Source organism: Saccopteryx leptura, chromosome 3 (genome assembly GCF_036850995.1).
Source record: "Saccopteryx leptura isolate mSacLep1 chromosome 3, mSacLep1_pri_phased_curated, whole genome shotgun sequence".
NCBI lineage: Eukaryota > Metazoa > Chordata > Mammalia > Chiroptera > Emballonuridae > Saccopteryx > Saccopteryx leptura.
The window spans coordinates 221,589,258-221,609,400 of NC_089505.1; the positions used below are offsets into that span (position 1 = coordinate 221,589,258).

The 20,143-nt window shown below is 39.8% G+C and overlaps 1 protein-coding gene across 2 annotated transcripts in view; it reads left to right on the forward strand.

Moving 5' to 3' along the window:
* The window catches only part of TMEM131 (transmembrane protein 131), a 248,473-nt gene that overhangs the window by 86,041 nt on the left and 142,289 nt on the right, over positions 1-20,143 (forward strand). For both annotated transcript variants that reach the window (XM_066377627.1, XM_066377628.1), the window contains exon 4: positions 14,072-14,140. In XM_066377627.1, the coding sequence (XP_066233724.1) occupies positions 14,072-14,140 (69 nt within the window). The remainder of the gene's footprint in view (positions 1-14,071; positions 14,141-20,143) is intronic.

Consider the following 20,143-nt stretch of genomic DNA (forward strand, 5'->3'; position numbering starts at 1 on the left):
CTCAGGCACTAGAATGGCTCCAGTTGCAACAGAGCAACGCCCCAGATGGGCAGAGCATCGCCCCCTAGTGGGCATGCTGGGTAGATCCCAGTCAGACGGATGCGGAAGTTGACCTTTCTGCCTCCCTGCTCTTCACTTCAGAAAAATAAAAATACAAAGAAAAAAGCTCCCCTGATATCTTGAGCTTTGTCTTCGGTCCTTTATTCCAGCAGTTAGGAGGTTAGCTATGGAATTATACTGGGCCACATTTATGAAAATGACCCATCATGATCAAGATATGGGCTTTAAGTTATTAGTATAATGAAGAATATACATGAGTACATAATAATATTCTGATCTCACATTCCACTTATTATCTACATCTCTCTAATGAACTACCCCTATATTATATCTACATCTCTCTAATGAATTTACAGTAATGAAAAACTTACTGGCGTAGAAATCATCTTACTGTGATGTCAGGTTCTGCAGGTCAGGAACTTAGAGCACAGCAGAGGCAGCTTGCCTGTGTTCCATGGTGATCTGGGCCTCAGCTGGGATGACTCCAGAGCTAGAGGTATGATATGATTGCTGTCATGTCAATGCCAGCTTGTTACCTGGACCTCAGCTGAGTTGTCACTTAGAACAGTATTTTTCAGCCACCTGTTTGTGGTCCGGTGGCAGTCCACCAGAAATTTTGTGCCAGTCCTCGAAAGAGTTAACCACCCTGATGCTGTGTGAGACTGTGCTCGTCCACCATAGACTTCATGGGTGGTGAACTATTTTGCAGACAGCATGAGTATTTTATTGGACAATAAAAAAGGAAAAGATGTTCAACATTATTAGTCCTTAGGGAAATGCAGATTTAAGCTAAAATGTATTTTTTTTTTTTTTGTATTTTTCTGAAGCTGGAAACGGGGAGAGACAGTCAGACAGACTCCCGCATGCGCCCGACCGGGATCCACCCGGCACGCCCACCAGGGGACGATGCTCTGCTCCTCCAGGGCGTCGCTCTGTTGCAACCAGAGCCACTCTAGCACCTGGGGCAGAGGCCAAGGAGCCATCCCCAGCGCCCGGGCCATCTTTGCTCCAATGGAGCCTTGGCTGCAGGAGGAGAAGAGAGGAGAGGAGAGGAGAGAAGAGAGAGGAAGGAGAGGGGGAGGGGTGGAGAAGCAGATGGGCACTCATCCTGTGTGCCCTGGCTGGGAATCGAACCCGCGACTTCTGCACGCAAGGCCGACGCTCTACCACTGAGCCAACTGGCCAGGGCCCTAAAATGTATTTATAGGAAAATATGTGTATTATACAGGAATAATCTATATCCATTTCTCGTCACTTTTTTTTACCTTTCTCTAATAAAAATCATATTTAGAACCATTTTAGACAGCTAGTAACTTTAAAAGTTTAACTTGAACTGGTACTCCCTCCCCCCATATTTCCACGTACATCACTTTGTGGATCAGGGTACAAAAGAGTAATCTCAAATGTGTGTTGTGTACATAAAAATGCAGATTTCTGGATTCCACAACAGATGTAAGGTATCAGATTGGAGATGGGGCTCTGGAATCTGCACTTCTGCTAGCACTTTAAATGATTAAGATGTTGGTGGCAGAGAGTGACATCAGAGTAATGGCGCGGTAGGAAGCGATACCGATAAATCTCCCCCAAAACTCAACAAGATCTTCAACCAGAAACAGAAAAACCTATCCTTGGAGCCTCCAGATGTTTCACAATACACCCGAAGGTATGGTTGAGCGAAAAATTGGCTAAATATAATAAAATCAAACCCCGAAGGAAATAGGGAGTAAGAAATGCTCCGCCTTCCTCACTAATCAAACAGGGCGGCTGTCACTGGGAACTGAGAATATAGAAACTAAGGCGGGCAAAGGGGGTGAATAGATCCAGGCCGCGGCACAAACGGCTGAACCAGGCTGTGGCACAGAGATCCAAGCCGAGGAAAAACTGTTCCTGTCGCAACCCGGGCAATACAAGCTAACACTCGCGCCAAACCCAGACAAAGAAAGACAAGCGGGGCAGCCGTTTCCCCGATCTCCGGGTCGGCACGCACAGATAGTGGGCGAGAGATTCCTTCCAAAGCCCCGGGAGTGGGCGCCCATGTTATCCCACAGAGAGACAGAGTCAGAGGCCTTTGTGTGGGCCGAAAGCGGAATCTCCGGGCTGCCCCAGGGAGCCACGCACGGGGAGGGAGCGAGAGCCAATTCCAACGCTGGAACTTTTCCATGCGGGAGGGGGATTCACTCAGAGGGTGAGGTGGCCAGCCTGATATCCTGGTCTGCGCGCATGGAGAGTGAGCGAGAGATTCCTCTGAGTGCCTCAGGAGTGGGCGCCCGTGTTACCCCACAGAGGGGCAGAGTCAGAGGCCTTTGTGTGGGGCGAAGGCAGAATCTCTGGACCGCCCCAGCACCCTGGGAAAGCCGCGCACGGGGACGGAGCAAGAGCCAATTCCAACGCCGGAACTTTTCCGTGCGGGTGGGGGTTTCACTCAGAAGGTGAGGCGGCCGGCCTGATATCCTGGTCTGCGCACGCAGATAGTGGGCGAGAGATTCCTCCGAGTGCCTCGGCAGTGCCCACCCGTGTTATCCCACAGAGGGGCAGAGTCAGGGGTCTTTGTGTGGGCCAAAAGCGGAATCTCGGGCCGCCCCAGCACCTTGAAAAAGCCACGCTTGGGGACGGAGTGAGAGCGAATTTCAACGCTGGAACTTTTCCGTGCGGGCGGGGGTTTCACTCAGAGGGTGAGGCAGCCGGCCTGATATCCTGGTCTGCGCGCGCAGATAGTGGGCAAGAGATTCCTCCAAGTGCCTCGGCAGTGCGCGCCCATGTTATCCCACAGAGTGGCAGAGCCAGAGGTCTTTGAGTGGGCGGAAGCCCTGCCTGATTATGCTAGCAGCTCTGACTGACTGAGCCTCACCCAGAGCCCTCTGCTGAGTGGGAATAGAGTGGGGAGTTGCCAGCTCTTTGAGCCTATTACTATCCAGGAAGAGGCAGCAGCAACCCCATAGCTGGATTATCAGGCTACTAATTGAGGAAGGAAAGACTAGGAGAAAGGCTCCAGGAACACGGACTCTCTCACTGGTGGAGCCTATAAATGCTAATGAGCCTCGACTGCCAACCAGACTGAAGCACAATACACGACTTCGCCATAGAGACTTATCAACTGCAAACCTCTACCTGAGTGTGCCAAAGGGGCAGAACCCGGGGTACAGAGTCACCGACCAGGAAGAGGGAGAGAAAAGGAAAAGCAAGAAGATAACCTCTCAAAATCAACAATAACCTGCAGACTTTATAACCTATCCCATTTTACTATATTTGTTCATTTGTTTCTCTTCATTCTTGATTTTTTTTTTCCTCCTCCAATTTGGTTTAACTCTCTGCCGGTCTTATCTCTCCTCTCCTTGAACTACACTACCCATAAGTGTTACATCTCCCATTATCTTTTCTTTCCTCTTCCTTTCTCTCTATGAGGGTTGCACTCCACAACCCTTAACTCTCTCTCTCCCCTCTTTTTTCTTTTTTCTTCTTTTAGTGTTTCCATCTTTTTTTTCTCTCTCTCTCTTTCTTTTCTCCCTCTATATTAGTTTCTTCCTTTCTCCTTTACGTCTCCTCTCATTCAAACCTCAATAATGAACAATATCTTATCTGGGACTCAAACTTATATTTGTGGCATTTTGGGGGGTTTTTACTTCACCTTTTTAACACACTAGCAGTGCTCCCATCCCAGGCTCTCCATTTTATCTACTTCTTGTTCCACTAAATACAATAGTAATTTTTTAATTTGTCCCCCATTTTCCTGTTTCCCTCTTATTCCTCTCATCATAACTCTTAGTCAACCAACACCTAAAAGCAAATCATTTTATTCTTGACCCAAATTTTTTTCTTATTTGCTTTTTGTGGGTCCATACAGCCTTTTATTTCTTTTTTTTTTTTTTTTTGCCCCTTTATTACTTTTCCCCAATTCAGGCCCTCCATTACAGGCATTGTTTGTTCTATTTAGTACAATATAATTAACAGTTCACCACAAGATTTTCTCAAGAAAGAGGGGAGAGGAGAGGAGAGGAAAAAAGGAGGAGGGGGGGAATAATTTCCCTTTTTTTTAAAAATTTTTATTTTATTTCATTTTTCTTTATTTCATTATTAATTTTTTTTAAAAAAACTACTCTTTTCAGTTTTTCATTTTTTTTAACTTTTTATTCTTTATTGAATCTCATTAATACTATCAACAAAACCACCCTCAGATGCCATTAAGGAAGAGAAAATCGAATATCATGGATACAGAAGAAAGAGAGGTAACACAGCTAGATGAGGAAAAATCTATGGAGAAAAAATTTAATATATTGGAAACCTTGGAGCTAAATGACAGAGAATTCAAAATAGAAATCCTAAAAATACTCAGAGATATACAAGAAAACACAGAAGGGTAATTTAGGGAGCTCAGAAAACAACTCGGTGAACACAAAGAATATATTTCCAAGGAAATTGAAACTATAAAAACAAATCAAACAGAGATGAAAAACTCAATTCACGAGCTAAAAAACGAGGTAACAAGCTTAGCTTATAGAACAAGCTTAGCCAGATAGAATAGAGGGTTAGTGAAATAGAAGACAAGGAACTTGAGGCACAACAGAGAGAAGAAGAAAGAGACTCAAAAATTTAAAAAAATGAGATAGCCCTACAAGAATTATCTGACTCCATCAAAAAGAATAACATAAGAATAATAGGTATATCAGAGGGAGAAGAGAGAGAAAATGGAATGGAGAACATAAACAAATAATAGATGAGAACTTCCCAAGCCTGTGGAAAGAACTAAAGCCTCAAATTCAAGAAGCAAACAGAACTCCGAGTTTTCTTAACCCCAACAAACCTACTCCAAGGCACATCATAATGAAATTGGCACAAACCAACGGCAAAGAAAAAATTCTCAAGGCAGCCAGGGAAAAGAAGAATACAACATATAAAGGAAGGCCCATTAGATAATCATCAGGTTTCTCAGCAGAAATCTACAAGCTAGAAGAGAGTGGACCCCAATATTTAAAGTCCTGAAAGAGAGGAACTTTCAGCCACGAATACTATACCCATCAAAGCTATCCTTCAAATATGAAGGAGAAATAAAAACATTCACAGATACAGAAAAGATGAGAGAATTCATCATCAGAAAACCCCCACTCCAGGAATTACTAAAGGGGGTTCTCCAATCAGATACAAAGAACAACAACAAAAAAAAAAACAAAGCCACAAGTAAAAGCTCCAAGAAGAACACAATAAAACCAAATTTAAACTGTGACAACAACAAAAAGAAAGGGGGGGGGGGGAGAGGATGGAGATTAACAGTAGCAAAGGACGATGGAGTGCAAAAGTACTCACAAAATAGTACTCTACAATGAACAGGGTAGGAACCCTTTAAATTACTTAAAGGTAACCACCATTGAAAAAACCACCACAGAAGCACATGAGATAAAAAAAGATAGCAACAGAGGAAAGATGTATGGAATACAACCAAATAAAAACAAAAGATATTAAAACAAAAGAGAAGGATCAAACAAGACACAAAACTAACAGAAAGAAATCTGTAAAATGGCAATAGGGAACTCGCAAGTGTCAATAATTACACTAAATGTAAACGGATTAAACTCACCAATAAAAAGGCATAGAGTAGCAGAATGGATTAAAAAAGAAAATCCAACTGTATGCTGCCTACAGGAAACTCATCTAAGTAACAAGGATAAAAATAAATTCAAAGTGAAAGGCTAGAAAACTATACTCCAAGCAAATAACATCCAAAAAAAAGCAGGCGTAGCAATACTCATATCTGATAATGCTGACTACAAGACAGCAAAAGTACTCAGAGACAAAAATGGCCATTTTATAATGGCTAAGGGGCCACTGAATCAAGAAGACATAACAATTCTTAATATATATGAACCAAACCAAGGAGCACCAAAATATACAAGACAGCTACTTATTGACCTTAACATAAAAACTGACAAAAATACAATCATACTTGGAGACCTCAATACACCGCTGACGACTCTAGATCGGTCATCCAAACAGAGAATCAACAAAGATATAGTGGCCTTAAACAAAACACTAGAGCACCTGGATATGATAGACATCTACAGGACATTTCATATTTTCTGATCATAAAGCCTTGAAACTAGAATTCAACTGCAAAAAAGAGGAAAAAAATCCCACAAAAATGTGGAAACTAAACAACATTCTTTTAAAAAATGAATGGGTCAAAGAAGAAATAAGTGCAGAGATCAAAAGACATATACAGTCTAATGAAAATGACAATACGACATATCAGAATCTATGGGATGCAGCAAAAGCAGTGATAAGAGGGAAGTTCATATCATTTCAGGCATATATGAACAAACAAGAGAGAGCCCAAGTGAACCAGTTAACTTCACACCTTAAGGAACTAGAAAAAGAAGAACAAAGACAACCCAAAACCAGCCGAAGAAAGGAGATAATAAAAATCAGAGCAGAAATAAATGAAATAGAGAACAGTAAAACTATAGAAAAAATTAATAGAACAAAGAGCTGGTTCTTTGAAAAGATCAACAAAATTGACAAACCCTTGGCAAGACTTACCAAGGAAAAAAGAGAAAGAACTCATATAAACAAAATCCAAAATGAAAGAGGAGAAATCACCACGGACACCATAGATATACAAAGAATTATTGTAGAATACTATGAAAAACTATATGCTACTAAATTCAACAATCTAGAAGAAATGGATAAATTCCTAGAACAATACAACCTTCCTAGACTGAGTCAAGAAGAAGCAGAAAGCCTAAACAGACCTATTAGTAGAGAAGAAATAGAAAAAACCATTAAAAACCTCCCCAAAAGTAAAAGTCCAGGCCCAGACAGCTATACCAGCGAATTTTATCAAACATTCAAAGAAGTCTTGGTTCCTATTCTCCTGAAGTCTTCCAAAAAATTGAAGAAGAAGCAATACTTCCAAACACATTTTATGAGGCCAACATAACCCTCATACCAAAACCAGGCAAGGATGGCACAAAAAAAGAAAACTACAGACCAAAATCTCTAATGAATACAGATGCTAAAATACTAAACAAAATACTAGCAAATTGAATACAACAACATATGTAAAAAATAATACATCATCATCAAGTGGGATTCATCCCAGAATCTCAAGGATGGTTCAACATACGTAAAACGGTTAACGTAATACACCATATCAACAAAACAAAGAACAAAAACCACAGGATCTTATCAATAGACGCAGAAAAGGCTTTCGATAAAATACAACACAATTTTATGTTTAAGACTCTCAACAAAATGGGTATAGAAGGAAAATATCTCAACATGATAAAGGCCATATATGATAAACCATCAGCTAACATCATATTAAATGGCACTAAACTGAAGGCTTTCCCCCTTAAATCAGGAACAAGACAGGGTTGTCCACTCTCTCCACTCTTATTTAATGTGGTACTAGAGGTTCTAGCCAGAGCAATCAGACTAGACAAAGAACTAAAAGACATCCATATCGGAAAAGAAGAAGTAAAGGTATCACTTTTTGCAGATGATATGATCCTATACATCGAAAACCCCAAAGAATCCACAAAAAGACTACTAGAAACAATAAGCCAATACAGTAAGGTCGCAGGATACATAATTAACATACAGAAGTCAATAGCCTTTCTATATGCCAACAATGAAACAACTGAGAACAAACTCAAAAGAATAATCACCTTCACAATTGCAACAAATAAAATAAAATACTTAGGAATAAACATAACAAAGAATGTAAAGGACTTATATAATGAAAACTATAAACCATTGTTAAGAGAAATTGAAGAAGATATAATGAGATGGAAGAATATTCCTTGTACTTGGTTAGGAAGAATAAATATAATCAAGATGGCCATATTACCCAAAGCAATATACAAATTTAATGCAATGCCCATCAAAATTCCAATGACATTTTTTAAAGAAATGGAGCAAAAAATCATCAGATTTATTTGGAACTATAAAAAACCCCGAATAGCCAAAGCAATCCTAAAGAAAAAGAATGAAGCTGGGGGCATTACAATACCTGACTTCAAACTATATTATAGGGCCACGACAATCAAAACAGCATGGTATTGGCAGAAATATAGAAACTCAGACCAATGGAACAGAATAGAAAATCCAGAAATAAAACCACATATATATAGTCAAATAATTTTTTATAAAGGGGCCAACAACACACAGTAGGAAAAGAAAGCCTCTTCAATAAATGGTGCTGGCAAAACTGGAAAGCCACATGCAAAAGAATGAAACTGGACTACAGTTTGTCCCCCTGTACTAAAATTAACTCAAAATGGATCGAAGATCTAAACATAAGACCTGAAACAATTAAGTACGTAGAAGACGACATAGGTACTAAACTCATGGACCTGGGTTTTAAAGAGCATTTTATGAATTTGACTCCAATGGCAAGAGAAGTGAAGGCAAAAATTAATGAATGGGACTACATCAGACTAAGAAGGTTTTGCTCAGCAAGAGAAACTGATAAGAAAATAAACAGACAGCCAACTAAATGGGAAATGATATTTTCAAACAACAGCTCAGATAAGGGCCTAATATCCAAAATATACAAAGAACTCATAAAACTCAACAACAAACAAACAAACAATCCAATAAAAAAATGGGAAGAGGACATGAACAGACACTTCTCCCAGGAAGAAATACAAATGGCCAACAGATATATGAAAAGATGCTCATCTTCTTTAGTTATTAGAGAAATGCAAATCAAAACTGCAATGAGATACCACCTCACACCTGTTAGATTAGCTATTATTAACAAGACAGGTAATAGCAAATGTTGGAGAGGCTGTGGAGAAAAAGGAACCCTCATCCACTGTTGGTGGGAATGTAAAGTAGTACAACCATTATGGAAGAAAATATGGTGGTTCCTCAAAAAACTGAAAATAGAACTACCTTATGACCCAGCAATCCCTCTACTGGGTATATACCCCCAAAACTCAGAAACATTGATACGTAAAGACACATGCAGCCCCATGTTCATTTCAGCATTGTTCACAGTGGCCAGGACATGGAAACAACCAAAAAGCCCATCAATAGATGACTGGATAAAGAAGATGTGGCACATATACACTATGGAATACTACTCAGCCATAAGAAGTGATGACATCGGATCATTTACAGCAAAATGGTGGGATCTGGATAACATTATAGAAGTGAAATAAGTAAATCAGAAAAAACCAGGAACTGCAGGACGTAGGTGGGACATAAAAGTGAAACTAAGAGACATTGATAAGAGTGTGGTGGTTAAGGGAGGAGGGGGGAGAGGGAGAGGGGGAGGGGGAGGGGCACAGAGAAAACTAGATAGAAGGTGACAGAGGACAATCTGACTTTGGGTGATTGGTATGCAACATAAGTGAACGACAAGATAACCTGGAGTTGTTATCTTTGAATATATGTATCCTGATTTATTGATGTCGCCCCATTAAAAATAAAATTATTAAAAATAAAAAAATAAAAAAAGATGTTGGTGGCCCACTAACCCTTCTTTAGTAAATATTGGACTAAAGAGTACCTTTTATTTAGGAAGTAACTGCCCCAAGGAAATTAAACTAATTTCCTAGTTTAAACATTTCCAAAGTTCCAAGAAGTCCTTGTGTGCTTCACTTGGGAGCTGGCTGCCTTGTTCTGACCTGACAGTACTCCAGGCAGTATTGACTGTGTCCTTCTAGACTTCTTGTATCTCTCCAGTTGTTCCCTAGCTTGTCAGAAACTAGCCTTTATTCACCTCTTGATCCCCAAATAAACAGTTAAAATTTTAGTGCAAATGAAAACACTGTATTGAAACTTTCAAAACAAATATGATCACTGCTGAAAACATAAAATCATGCATTATACTGTTATAATGTCTCAAATTCTATTTCTTTGACACTGCCAAAGGGTATCATTATTCATATTGCTTCTTCCCCAGTTTATTTTTCAGCATTATGGGTTTGCAAACATTTGCTTTCTGTTGATAAAGCACTAAATAATGTCATGCCCTTTCTAAATACCATAAATATAGTAGTAATTCTTGCAGTCAGTTGCAGATACATGACAGTATGTTATTGGAGTTTTGGTTTTGTTAAAGTAAGATTATACCGATTATACTCATACCAGCTTGTGTCATACCCACTCAGATATTAAGCTGTTCCTTAGATATACATCTGTTTTTGCTTTGTAAATATGCCCTTATTTATGAGCAGATTATCTCTTATAGATTGTTCCCTCTATCTCACATTCTGTGAGTATTCTGTAAATATCAGTATACAGTAACAATTGCTGGGCACTACTTCTGTGGAACTTTTTATGGGCAATCTTAGCCTACTCAGGGCATAAAAAAGGCAAAACCAGGTCTAAGGATTTGAAAGGAAGAAATAATTTGTTTTTACTTGCAAGTGATTTTTTTTACAGAGATAATCCAAGACAATAATTTTTTGGCAGCCCATGTAGTGTTGGGAAAATCTAAGAGAATCTATATACAAACTACTTCAGTTAACTCACTAAAGTAACTGGGTGTGGGATCAGTATACAGTAATCAATATCTTTTTCCATATAAAGCAACAACCATGTACATCCAGCTGCCTACCTGACATCTCAATCAATTTTTTTATGGTTGAATTAGAGAGGAAGGGGGAAAGAGAGGAGAGAGAGAGACAGAAACATCAGTCTCTTCCTGTATGTGCACTGACCAGGAATCAAACCGGCAACTTTTGTGCTTGGGCCAACATTATCAACCGAGCTATCCAGCCAGGGCTGACATCTCCATCTAGATAAGATATCTCAAATTTAGTTGTCTAAAACAATATTCTTGATTAGCTATCCATCTTCCCTTCTTCACTGCTAACTCACTCCTTCCTGGTCATGACTGTGTGTCTAGTTTCTCAGGCCAAAATGTTAGAATCAAATCATCCTTGATTCTTCTCTTCTTTTTCTACATCCCACAATCAACCTGTCAGCATAACCTCTTGTCTCTAGCTTCCAAATATACAAGGTGGGGCAAAAGGAGTTTATAGTTGTGAGTACATGAAACAGAGTTTTTCTTCAATTGTTATTTATTATTGTATTACTTTTCATGTAAACCTACTTTTGCCACCCTGTAGTCATAAAATAGCTGCTTCTCACACCCTCCCTAGCCTTACATAGACCATGGCTGTCATCCCATCGTGTCTAGACTACTGTACCCCTTCTCTACTTCCACTTTTGTGCTGCTGCAGTCAGCCAGAATTATCCTTTTCACACGTCAGATAATGATACTTCCTTGCCCAATAATACTGCAGAGGCTTTTCGTTACACTTAGAATACAATCCATACTCCTACAAGGAGACCTGGCCTTTGTTCCTCTCTAATCCCTGTTCCTACCTCCTCCTCCCTGCCCTTTAGCCGCATCAGCCTCCTGTTCCTCAGCATGCCAAGTACATTCTACTTTCTTTCCCTACATCTCCACCACTAGGTCTTCGCTCCAGTGGCCCTCCTAGAGAATCCTTTGTGTTCCTCCTGTGTGTGATTTGTCTTTAAGTGTTACACATTATTGCCTGGTATGTTCCACTTTTGTCATTCTTGTTGGAATGTAGTTCCATGAAAGCACTACTTTTGTTCCTGTAGCCCCAGCACTAGATAGCCCCATGGGATTCAGTATATTTGTGTTGAATTTATGGGGTGTGTACTTTTTTTACTTTGTCTGGGCACTTTAGATATTTCCATTTCTAACTAGGGGAGTAGACTCCGTTCTGTGAGAGAGAAAAAACTATCTTAATCTCCTTTGTACAGTGTGGCCGTAAGTCATGGTGCACTTTTGACAGATCACAGGAAAGCAACAAAAGACGATAGAAATGTGAAATCTGCACCAAATAAAAGGAAAACTCTCCCAGTTTCATACCTATTCATTGCAGTTCGATGTGGGCTCACGCACAGATTTTGTAGGGTTCCTTAGGTAGCTATCCCGTATAGCCTCTACAGACTCGTCACTGACTGATGGCCTACCAGAACGGGGTTTCTCCACCAAACTGCGGGTTTCCTTCAACTGCTTATCCCACTGAGTAATATTATTCCTATGTGGTGGTGCTTCGTTATAAACTTGCCGATATTCACATTGCACTTTGGTCACGGATTCAAATTTAGTGAGCCACAGAACACACTGAGCTTTCCTCTGTACCGCCCACATCTCGCCTGGCATGGCCGTGGGCTGCTCCGCTGTATACAGTGTTACGTCATCATCTGCGCATGCGCACGTGCTGCCACATCATCCTACAGCAACTGGGAGGGTTTTCTTTTTATTTGGTGCAGATTTCACATTTCTGTTGTCTTTTGTTGCTTTCCTGTGACCGGTCAAAAGTGCACCATGACTTTATGGACACACTGAATATCTAGCATTTAACAAATCAGTGTTTATATATAAATTGAATTATATATATTTGCTTCATACATATTTTCCCCTCATTGGATTAAGATTTTATGCAAATTTGGGTTTCACACCTTTGAAACTGATGAACTGATCAGTGTCTTGTTTCTGAGGAGCCAGAGTGTCCTTGTTACATCATATCTAAGAAGGGCAGAAATCAGGAGTGGATTCTGTACCTCTGCTACATGTAGCAGCTGTCCTGTGAGGGATTATGCCTTCTTTGTCCCAGCATCTTTAATTTTGTTCTTTAGTGAAATTAAACCTTACATTCGGTGTTTTCCTCCATGCTTGTGTGTGTCATCTTTTCTGTTCACCATATGTAGGAGGATTATCAAGAAGCACATAGGATTGCTCTTCATTGGTAGAGCTAAAAATACCTTCAGACTTTATTACTTTTAGTTCAATTATTCCACTCCTTGGGTTATTTAATCTTTATAGAATTGAATTAAAGTTAAATTTCCTTATCTGGAATGTTCTTGTCTATTTCTAATGTATTTCCTCTATTTCTTCAATGAAATTACTGCATCATTTGAAGCTTGTGTTCTTGTGAATTATAGTGGTAATGGAAATAGTCACTTTACAGAATGGGTTTTGTTCTTACATCATTTCTTAAAATGCAACAGAAAGATAAACATGGGCTATTTAGAAATTTTAGTGGTGACTGAATTTCTGACTTCTTGGTATATAGACAGATGACTATAGGTATGTGGGCTCCTCGCACCCCAGGTTATTTATACTTAGCATCACTGTTAATTTGTGGTAATGTCTAGGAGGTTTGCTATTCCGAAACCTGTTCTGGTGGGAAGTTCTAATATTAAGTGGGATGATTAGAAATGATTCTCAAATATTTAGGCCAAAGTGTCATAGATCACTATGTTGGAGACTCTCAGGTTAAAAAGATATTTCATTCTTGGAAATTTCTATTCCAAAATTAATTTTTGTTTAATTCCTTTGCCAGTCTAGTTATAATGTGATCATGATTATTATCTATGTATACAGACATACTATTTACTGTTCATTCTACATGCATTGAAAAACCGAAGTGAAGCATATTAAGGTATATTGTTATCAAGTATATCATCAAATAAGTTTCGGCATTCAGTCTACCTGAGCAGTTTCTGTTTTTGCATTACTTTTCAATAGGGAAAATACTCTAGGTATTTTTTCCCATTTTGTTAAAACACAACATTTATTGATTTTCTCTAATAAAGAAAATAATGCACATTCCTAATAGAACATTAGATTCCCCTTTTTTTGAAGGGGGGGGGGAGAAATGAGGACTATCAACTCGTAGTTGCGGCACTTTAGTTGTTCATTGATTCTTTCTCATGCATGCCTTGACCGAGGACTCAGCCAAGCCAGAGACCCCTTGCTCAAACCATCAATCATGTATCATGTTGATGTTCCCATACTCAAGCGGAGACCCTGCGCTCAAGCCAGTGACCTCAGTCAGGGTTTCAAATCTGGGACCTCAGTGTCCCAGGTCTATGCTCTATCCACTGTGCCCCACTTGGTCAGGCTAGACTCCACTTTTTTCAAAGATCCTTTCTTGTGACAAAATTTAAGTGTCTGACTTTGATTTGGAGAAATAAGTTTTTTGAGGAATTGCTTCTTACACTGTTTTCTTTTTACTTACAGTATATCTCTGTACCGGGGTAATTGCAGACCTCTACGATTTGAACCACCAATGTTGGATTTCCATGAACAGTAAGTTTAAAATGTTTAGACCATAGTTTTTCTTTACACTATTGCATGTACTTTATTCATGAATTTGTCTTGCCTTTTGCCTCTGTTTTCTGTGTGAGAAAGTTAATGTTCAAATCATCAAGGAAACAAATGATGTTGAATCCAGTTTGCAAATAGGAAGTAATATTATGAACCTAACATAATATTAACTTTTGAAGTTTGAAAACTGCTTACATATTTGAACCTCTGTTTTAGAAAATCTTATCTTCAGAAGCAACATACAATTTATAGATTACCTTTTCTGATTGGCACTTTATTTTCTGTTTTATTTTTTAAATCATTCCTGTGGATATAAAGTACAAACTTTTATATATCATCAAACTAATAATATTATCACTAACTCAGAAGGGCAAACAAAAGCAAAGCCAAAGAAAGATAGGGTTCAGCCACAGTCTTGTTTCCTCAGCCTATACTTCTGGCTCACTGCCTACCTCTTGGTCTTAGGTTTTGTACATTGCAGATACACTAAGGGGAAAACAGGTCTTCACTCATATTTGGTTCCAGCCCAATTTAGCAGGTGGATAAAGAGAACATCTTAAAAGATATAACTACTAGAGTAGTGCCCGTCTGGTAAGTTAGAATGGATCAGAATAAAAACTGATACACTCCATTCTAAGACTGTGGCATGAATACAAGGGTGTATGAGCATATATGAGGGTGAGGACAGAGGAGATCAGTATACAGTACCCAAATATTTAGTCTAAAATAGTATTTTTACTTTGAAACACTTAGTAGTTACCATTCTAGAGAGATTGTTTCAAAAGCTATATTGAACTTTTCTCACTTATTTATTTTTTGCAAATTTCATGCATCTCTTGAAATGAAGAACTTTTCTGGTACTGAATCGGAATAGGGAATTCCTGTTCCAAATTGTCTCTCTCTCAACTCTTTAGATAATGACCCACCCCCATAGAAGAAATTGAACTTTTTAAAATTTGTATCATAAAGCCGCCACATGGATATAAACAGAGGTTCCTAAATTTAGAACTTTTGACTGTAGGAAATCAGAGCAGCTGGGAATGAAGGAATTTGTCTATCATTTTTAGAGCTATGGTTCATTTTTATGAAACTTGAAAGTAGTTTTAGAAAAAAAACAAAATGAAGTTGTACATTTTCACTGCAGAAAGTAAATTCTCATTGGGACAGAAAGTTGATTGCTAAAGAAAATGAGAGATGTTTTAGCAGATACCCTCTTCTAAAGTTGTGTGTTTATTTTTCTTTTTCACCCTCAGAAGCATAAAACAGTTAATTAAAATTTTCTCCTTCATTGACTACTTTTCTTTTTACCTCCAGAAATCTCTCTTCTCTCTTAAATGAATATTATTAAGTGGAAAAATAGTCAGATTAGAATACCTTAGTATAGAATAGTTCATCTTCATGCCTGTTAGTCACCATCTCCTTCCCCAATTTTGTTGATACAAACCCTGGTTTTTTTTTTTTCAGTTATCCAGAACTTAAGAAAAGTGACCCTTTTCCCAGCTCAGAAGTAAATACTGATTAATCTACATCAATTGTAATAATCCCATTCTTATTTGTGATCAATTCAGGGGTGGACTTGACCCCATTCTACTCAACAGTGTGAGGTCTGATCTACTAAAGCAGCGGTTCTCAACCTGTGGGTCGCGATCCCGGCGGGGGTCGAACGACCAAAACACAGGGGTCGCCTAAAGCCATCGGAAAATACATATTTATACAATACATTTTTAAATAAAATATGTATGTCTGATGGTTTTAGGCGACCCCTGTATTTTGGTCGTTCGACCCCCGCCGGTTGAGAACTGCTGTACTAAAGGATTTCTGGGGAAGGGTTCTTTTTTCTTTTTTCCACTCTAAAAAATATATAGATTGATACAATAAAAAGATACACACCTCTTCTGTGCTAGATATTGTCTGCATGTGATCCCTGGGGTGCTATGGCAATCATCTTGTAATCAATCAGAAGTACTAGCCTGAGGATAAAGACAGCAGAGTTTGTGTGACAGCAGGGTAAAAATGTAAAGAACCTCTACCCTTGACCGTATTATCAGACTACCGAATTAATCAACCCTGAACTGGCCCAACTTCAGGTCTTTTTGTTAAGTGACACTTTCTGGTCTTGTTTTCTTGATGTGATGTAGAGTACATGGTCTTGCTGACCTGTTCCTCCCTCAACTCTTTCTCTGCCTCTGCCCTATTAACCACTCATTTTTCCTCCTGTGTCTAAGGCTCTGTTTTCAATCTCTCTCAGGGTTCTGCTCCACTGTCTACCCCCTAACTGTGGTTGCTTCTGTTTCCTCGGCCCTTTTCTATCAACTCCACACTTTCACACATTTGGTGTTGGACTGTGGTTTTCCAGGCTGTATCCCTTCAAGAACCCCATCGCTATCCTTGCATCCCCAGCAACACCTTAACCTCAGTGTATTCTGCTCCTGCTTCTATATTTTCATTCTCTGAATGGTGCCAGCCAGTCACCAAAGCCTGAGTCCTGAGGCTTCCTGGATTCCTCCCTTTTCCTCAGACCACCCCATCTCCTTTTCCACCAAATCCATTACCAGAATTCTATCACTTTTTAATGTATGCTCCTCTGGAATCTTCACTGCTCATCCTTCTCCTCTTAATTCAGGCCTTCATCATTTTTCTTTTTTCTTTTTTTCCTTCTTTTCCAAGTGAGAGAAGGGGAGATAGAAGAGAAACTCCCGCCCCACATATACCCTGACTGGGATCTACCCAGCAGCACCCATCTAGGGCCAATGCTCACCACCAAGCTATTTTTAGCACCTGAGGCAGAGGCTCCACGGAGCCATCCTCAGTGCCCAGGGCTGGTGCACTCAAACCAGTTGAGCTATGGCTGTGGGAGGGGAAGAGAGAGAGAAGACAGAAGGGGAGCGAGATGGTTGCTTTCCTCTGTGCCCTGACTGATAATCGAACCCATGACATCCCCACGCCAGGCCAGCATTCAATTACTGAGCCAGCTTGCCAGGGCCACATTTCTTATGTATACTGTAACCACATGCCTGTCATTTTCCAATTTATGATCTCCTATCCACAGAGAACTTTCTTTACTATCAAAATCTGATCTTGTCATTTCCTGCACTCTTCCCCCCAATATCCTTTCATGGTTTTCTCATGTCTTCAGGATAAATGCTAAATGTCTTAACATCAGATCGGTCCTTTACCTTTTATATATGCCACCCCACCTTAAAGTGACATCCATGGAGAACTACTTACCATGTTTTGAAACACCTGATCTTTCTAAGCTCTAGGCATATTATACGTACTTTAAGAATCTCCTAAATGAAAATAATTTTTCAGAAGTTTTTATATAGTCAAAAGGTATAAAGAACAGATGATGAATGTACTGTTAAACCAAATTGTATAATGACCATCTTTTTGTTGATTTTGAATCATTTGAAATTGGCAGATATAGTGACATTTTATTCCTATATTCTTCAGCACACATTTGCATGTATACGGACAATTTACATAACTGCAGTGCCATTACTGGTACTGTAAGACAATTAATAATTACAGAGTGCCTTTAATTTCTCTGCATTGGTCTGCACTATAGTTGTTTGGTTCTAAAGGCTAGAAATCTCTCTGAAACTAGTTGAGCCAAAAATGAGCATATGGGAAGGAACACTGAGGACCATAATATGAAAGGAGGTCAGAGATGCAGTTGGGACCTGGGGACAACAGGATCCAGTTATCCCGTGCCACCAGGACTCCTCTGTGTCTTAATTCTGCCTCTCTGCATTGGTTTATTCTCCCCACTGCTAGTATTTCTTTCCTGTAGTGACAACAGATTCACTGACTGCTCTTTAGACTCGCATTCTATAGCCTCCCTTCATCAGGGAAGAACAGCTTCTTTTTCTTTAGTTTGAAAAAGCTCAAGAGTAGTGCAGTGATCACCTTGGCTTAAATCAGATGTCTATGCTGCCAATCAGTCAAGGGGGCTGTTTGGTAATGGATGTATCTTCCAAGTGTTGTCTCTGTATTTTGCCCAAAGAAGAATCCATACAGTGGGCAACTACTCCAGTTGAAATAAGTATAACCTTCTTGACCTGCTGAATCCTTAATGACCTTCAGTGTTACAGGGTATAGCTGTCCTCTGTGATGTGGGCCTTCCCTAGCCTGCCCAACAGAGATGGAAACCGCATAGTTTCTGTTCCTGTGGGGTTGTGTTCACCCACAGAGGTGGGATGGATACCCACCCAAAATTTGGTCCAGTTGTCAAGACTGATGACATCACATGCACAGATAGCCAGAGGGTATGAAAAAGTTTATTATACTCACACAGTGAAACTTTCTGGGGAGAGCTAGGTGGGCTCCCAAGCAGGTCTGAAAAATGGCTTGAAGGAGCAGAGAAAGGAGACTCACTTGACTTTGACTGTGGTTAAGGAGTGAGGCCAGGGTTGGCTTGCATGGTTTGAACTTCACACTAGATCCAAGAGGGGAATTGTGCAGGCTTTCTTACCGGCTTGCCCAGATATGAAAGGACATTTAGGGCTTGAAACTGTCAGTGATCAAATATCAGGAATGGAGATAGGCCCTGGCCAGTTTGCTCAGTGGATAGAGCATCGTCCCTACATGGGGACCTCCCGTTTCAATCCTGGTCACGGCACACAGAAGAAGTGACCATCTACTTCCTTCCCTTCTCTCTCCCTTCTCTCTCTTCTCCTCCCACAGCCAGTGGCTCAGTTGTTTTGAGCATTGGCCCTAGGCACTGAGAATAGCTCAGTTGATTTGAGCATCTGCCCCAGATAGGGGTTGCCAGGTTGATCCTGGTTGGGGTGCATGAGGGAGTCTGTCTGTATCTCCTCTCCTCTCACTTAAAAACAAAAACAAAAAACATGGAGTTAGCTGCCTGGGAAGGTGGCACGAAATGAGGCTGGAGAGCCTGGCAGGGCAACTGGGTTATTGGGGTATGTTAAAGGTGTTGCTCTTAGTCATAAGAGCAGCGAAGCTCTCCCAAATAACTCTTCTTAGTTCATTTGTATGCTATTAGATAGTGTTGTGGGAGACAAAAACATTCATTTCAATAAGAATAAACTCTTGACAAAAAAAACAAACATAGAGTTAGAGTCTTTACTACTCATGAATGACATATTCTACTGCTTTCTGCACTTGATGTCTGATTGTTTTGATAGCGGCTGCCCTACCAGGCCAGGCTGTTGAGATAAATATACATCGTTTCTCTTTGTATCGCTGACACATATTTCACATGTAACATTTATATACAGTACATTAAGTACAACAAGATTGCTGGTTTCTTTAGCTTTAGTTAGATTAGGTTTACATTTTCAAGTGTTTTTGCTGAACTACATAAATATTATATTTACTATACCTTTTCTTCTTGATCCAGCAGTATACTGATTTAATGACCATTCTCTACATGTTTCATTGGCTTGATATGTATAGCAATCAATTTAGGACTTCAGAAGCGTCCTTCACAGAACAGTCTCTTATATTTTTTCCAGAAATTTTAAGTGGAGTTGTCATTGCTCACTACCTTGACTGTTGCACTGAAGCTTGTCTTAGGTGTTCTGTGAACCTTTTCTACTGCTTGTCGTATTTACTAAACTAGAAGTCGCTCTTGATTTTAAAACACCCTTGTAGTATCTGGAAGAACTTCAAGTTGGATGGGATTTAACACTACAGGTTGTGTCTGGTTGCCATGTGGGACCTTCAAGAGGGTTTCAGGCTCTTTAGCCAAGGAAGCAGCACTAGCTCCCTGGCCACTTTCTAGACCCCACCCCCACCCCATGGACTGGCCTCTTTCATTACTCTGGTCATTTCCACTGCCCTCTAGAACTTTCACAGTATATTACTCAAATTAACTTTTGTCCAAAATGGCTTTCTTTGTTTTCATCGATTTGGTTTAAACTTATTCTTTAATTCAACCCTTGTCCCCTTTTCCTCTCCCCTTCTCTTCCTTTCCTCCACACCCCCACCTTTCTTCACCAGGTAGCTGAAACAATCTGAGCA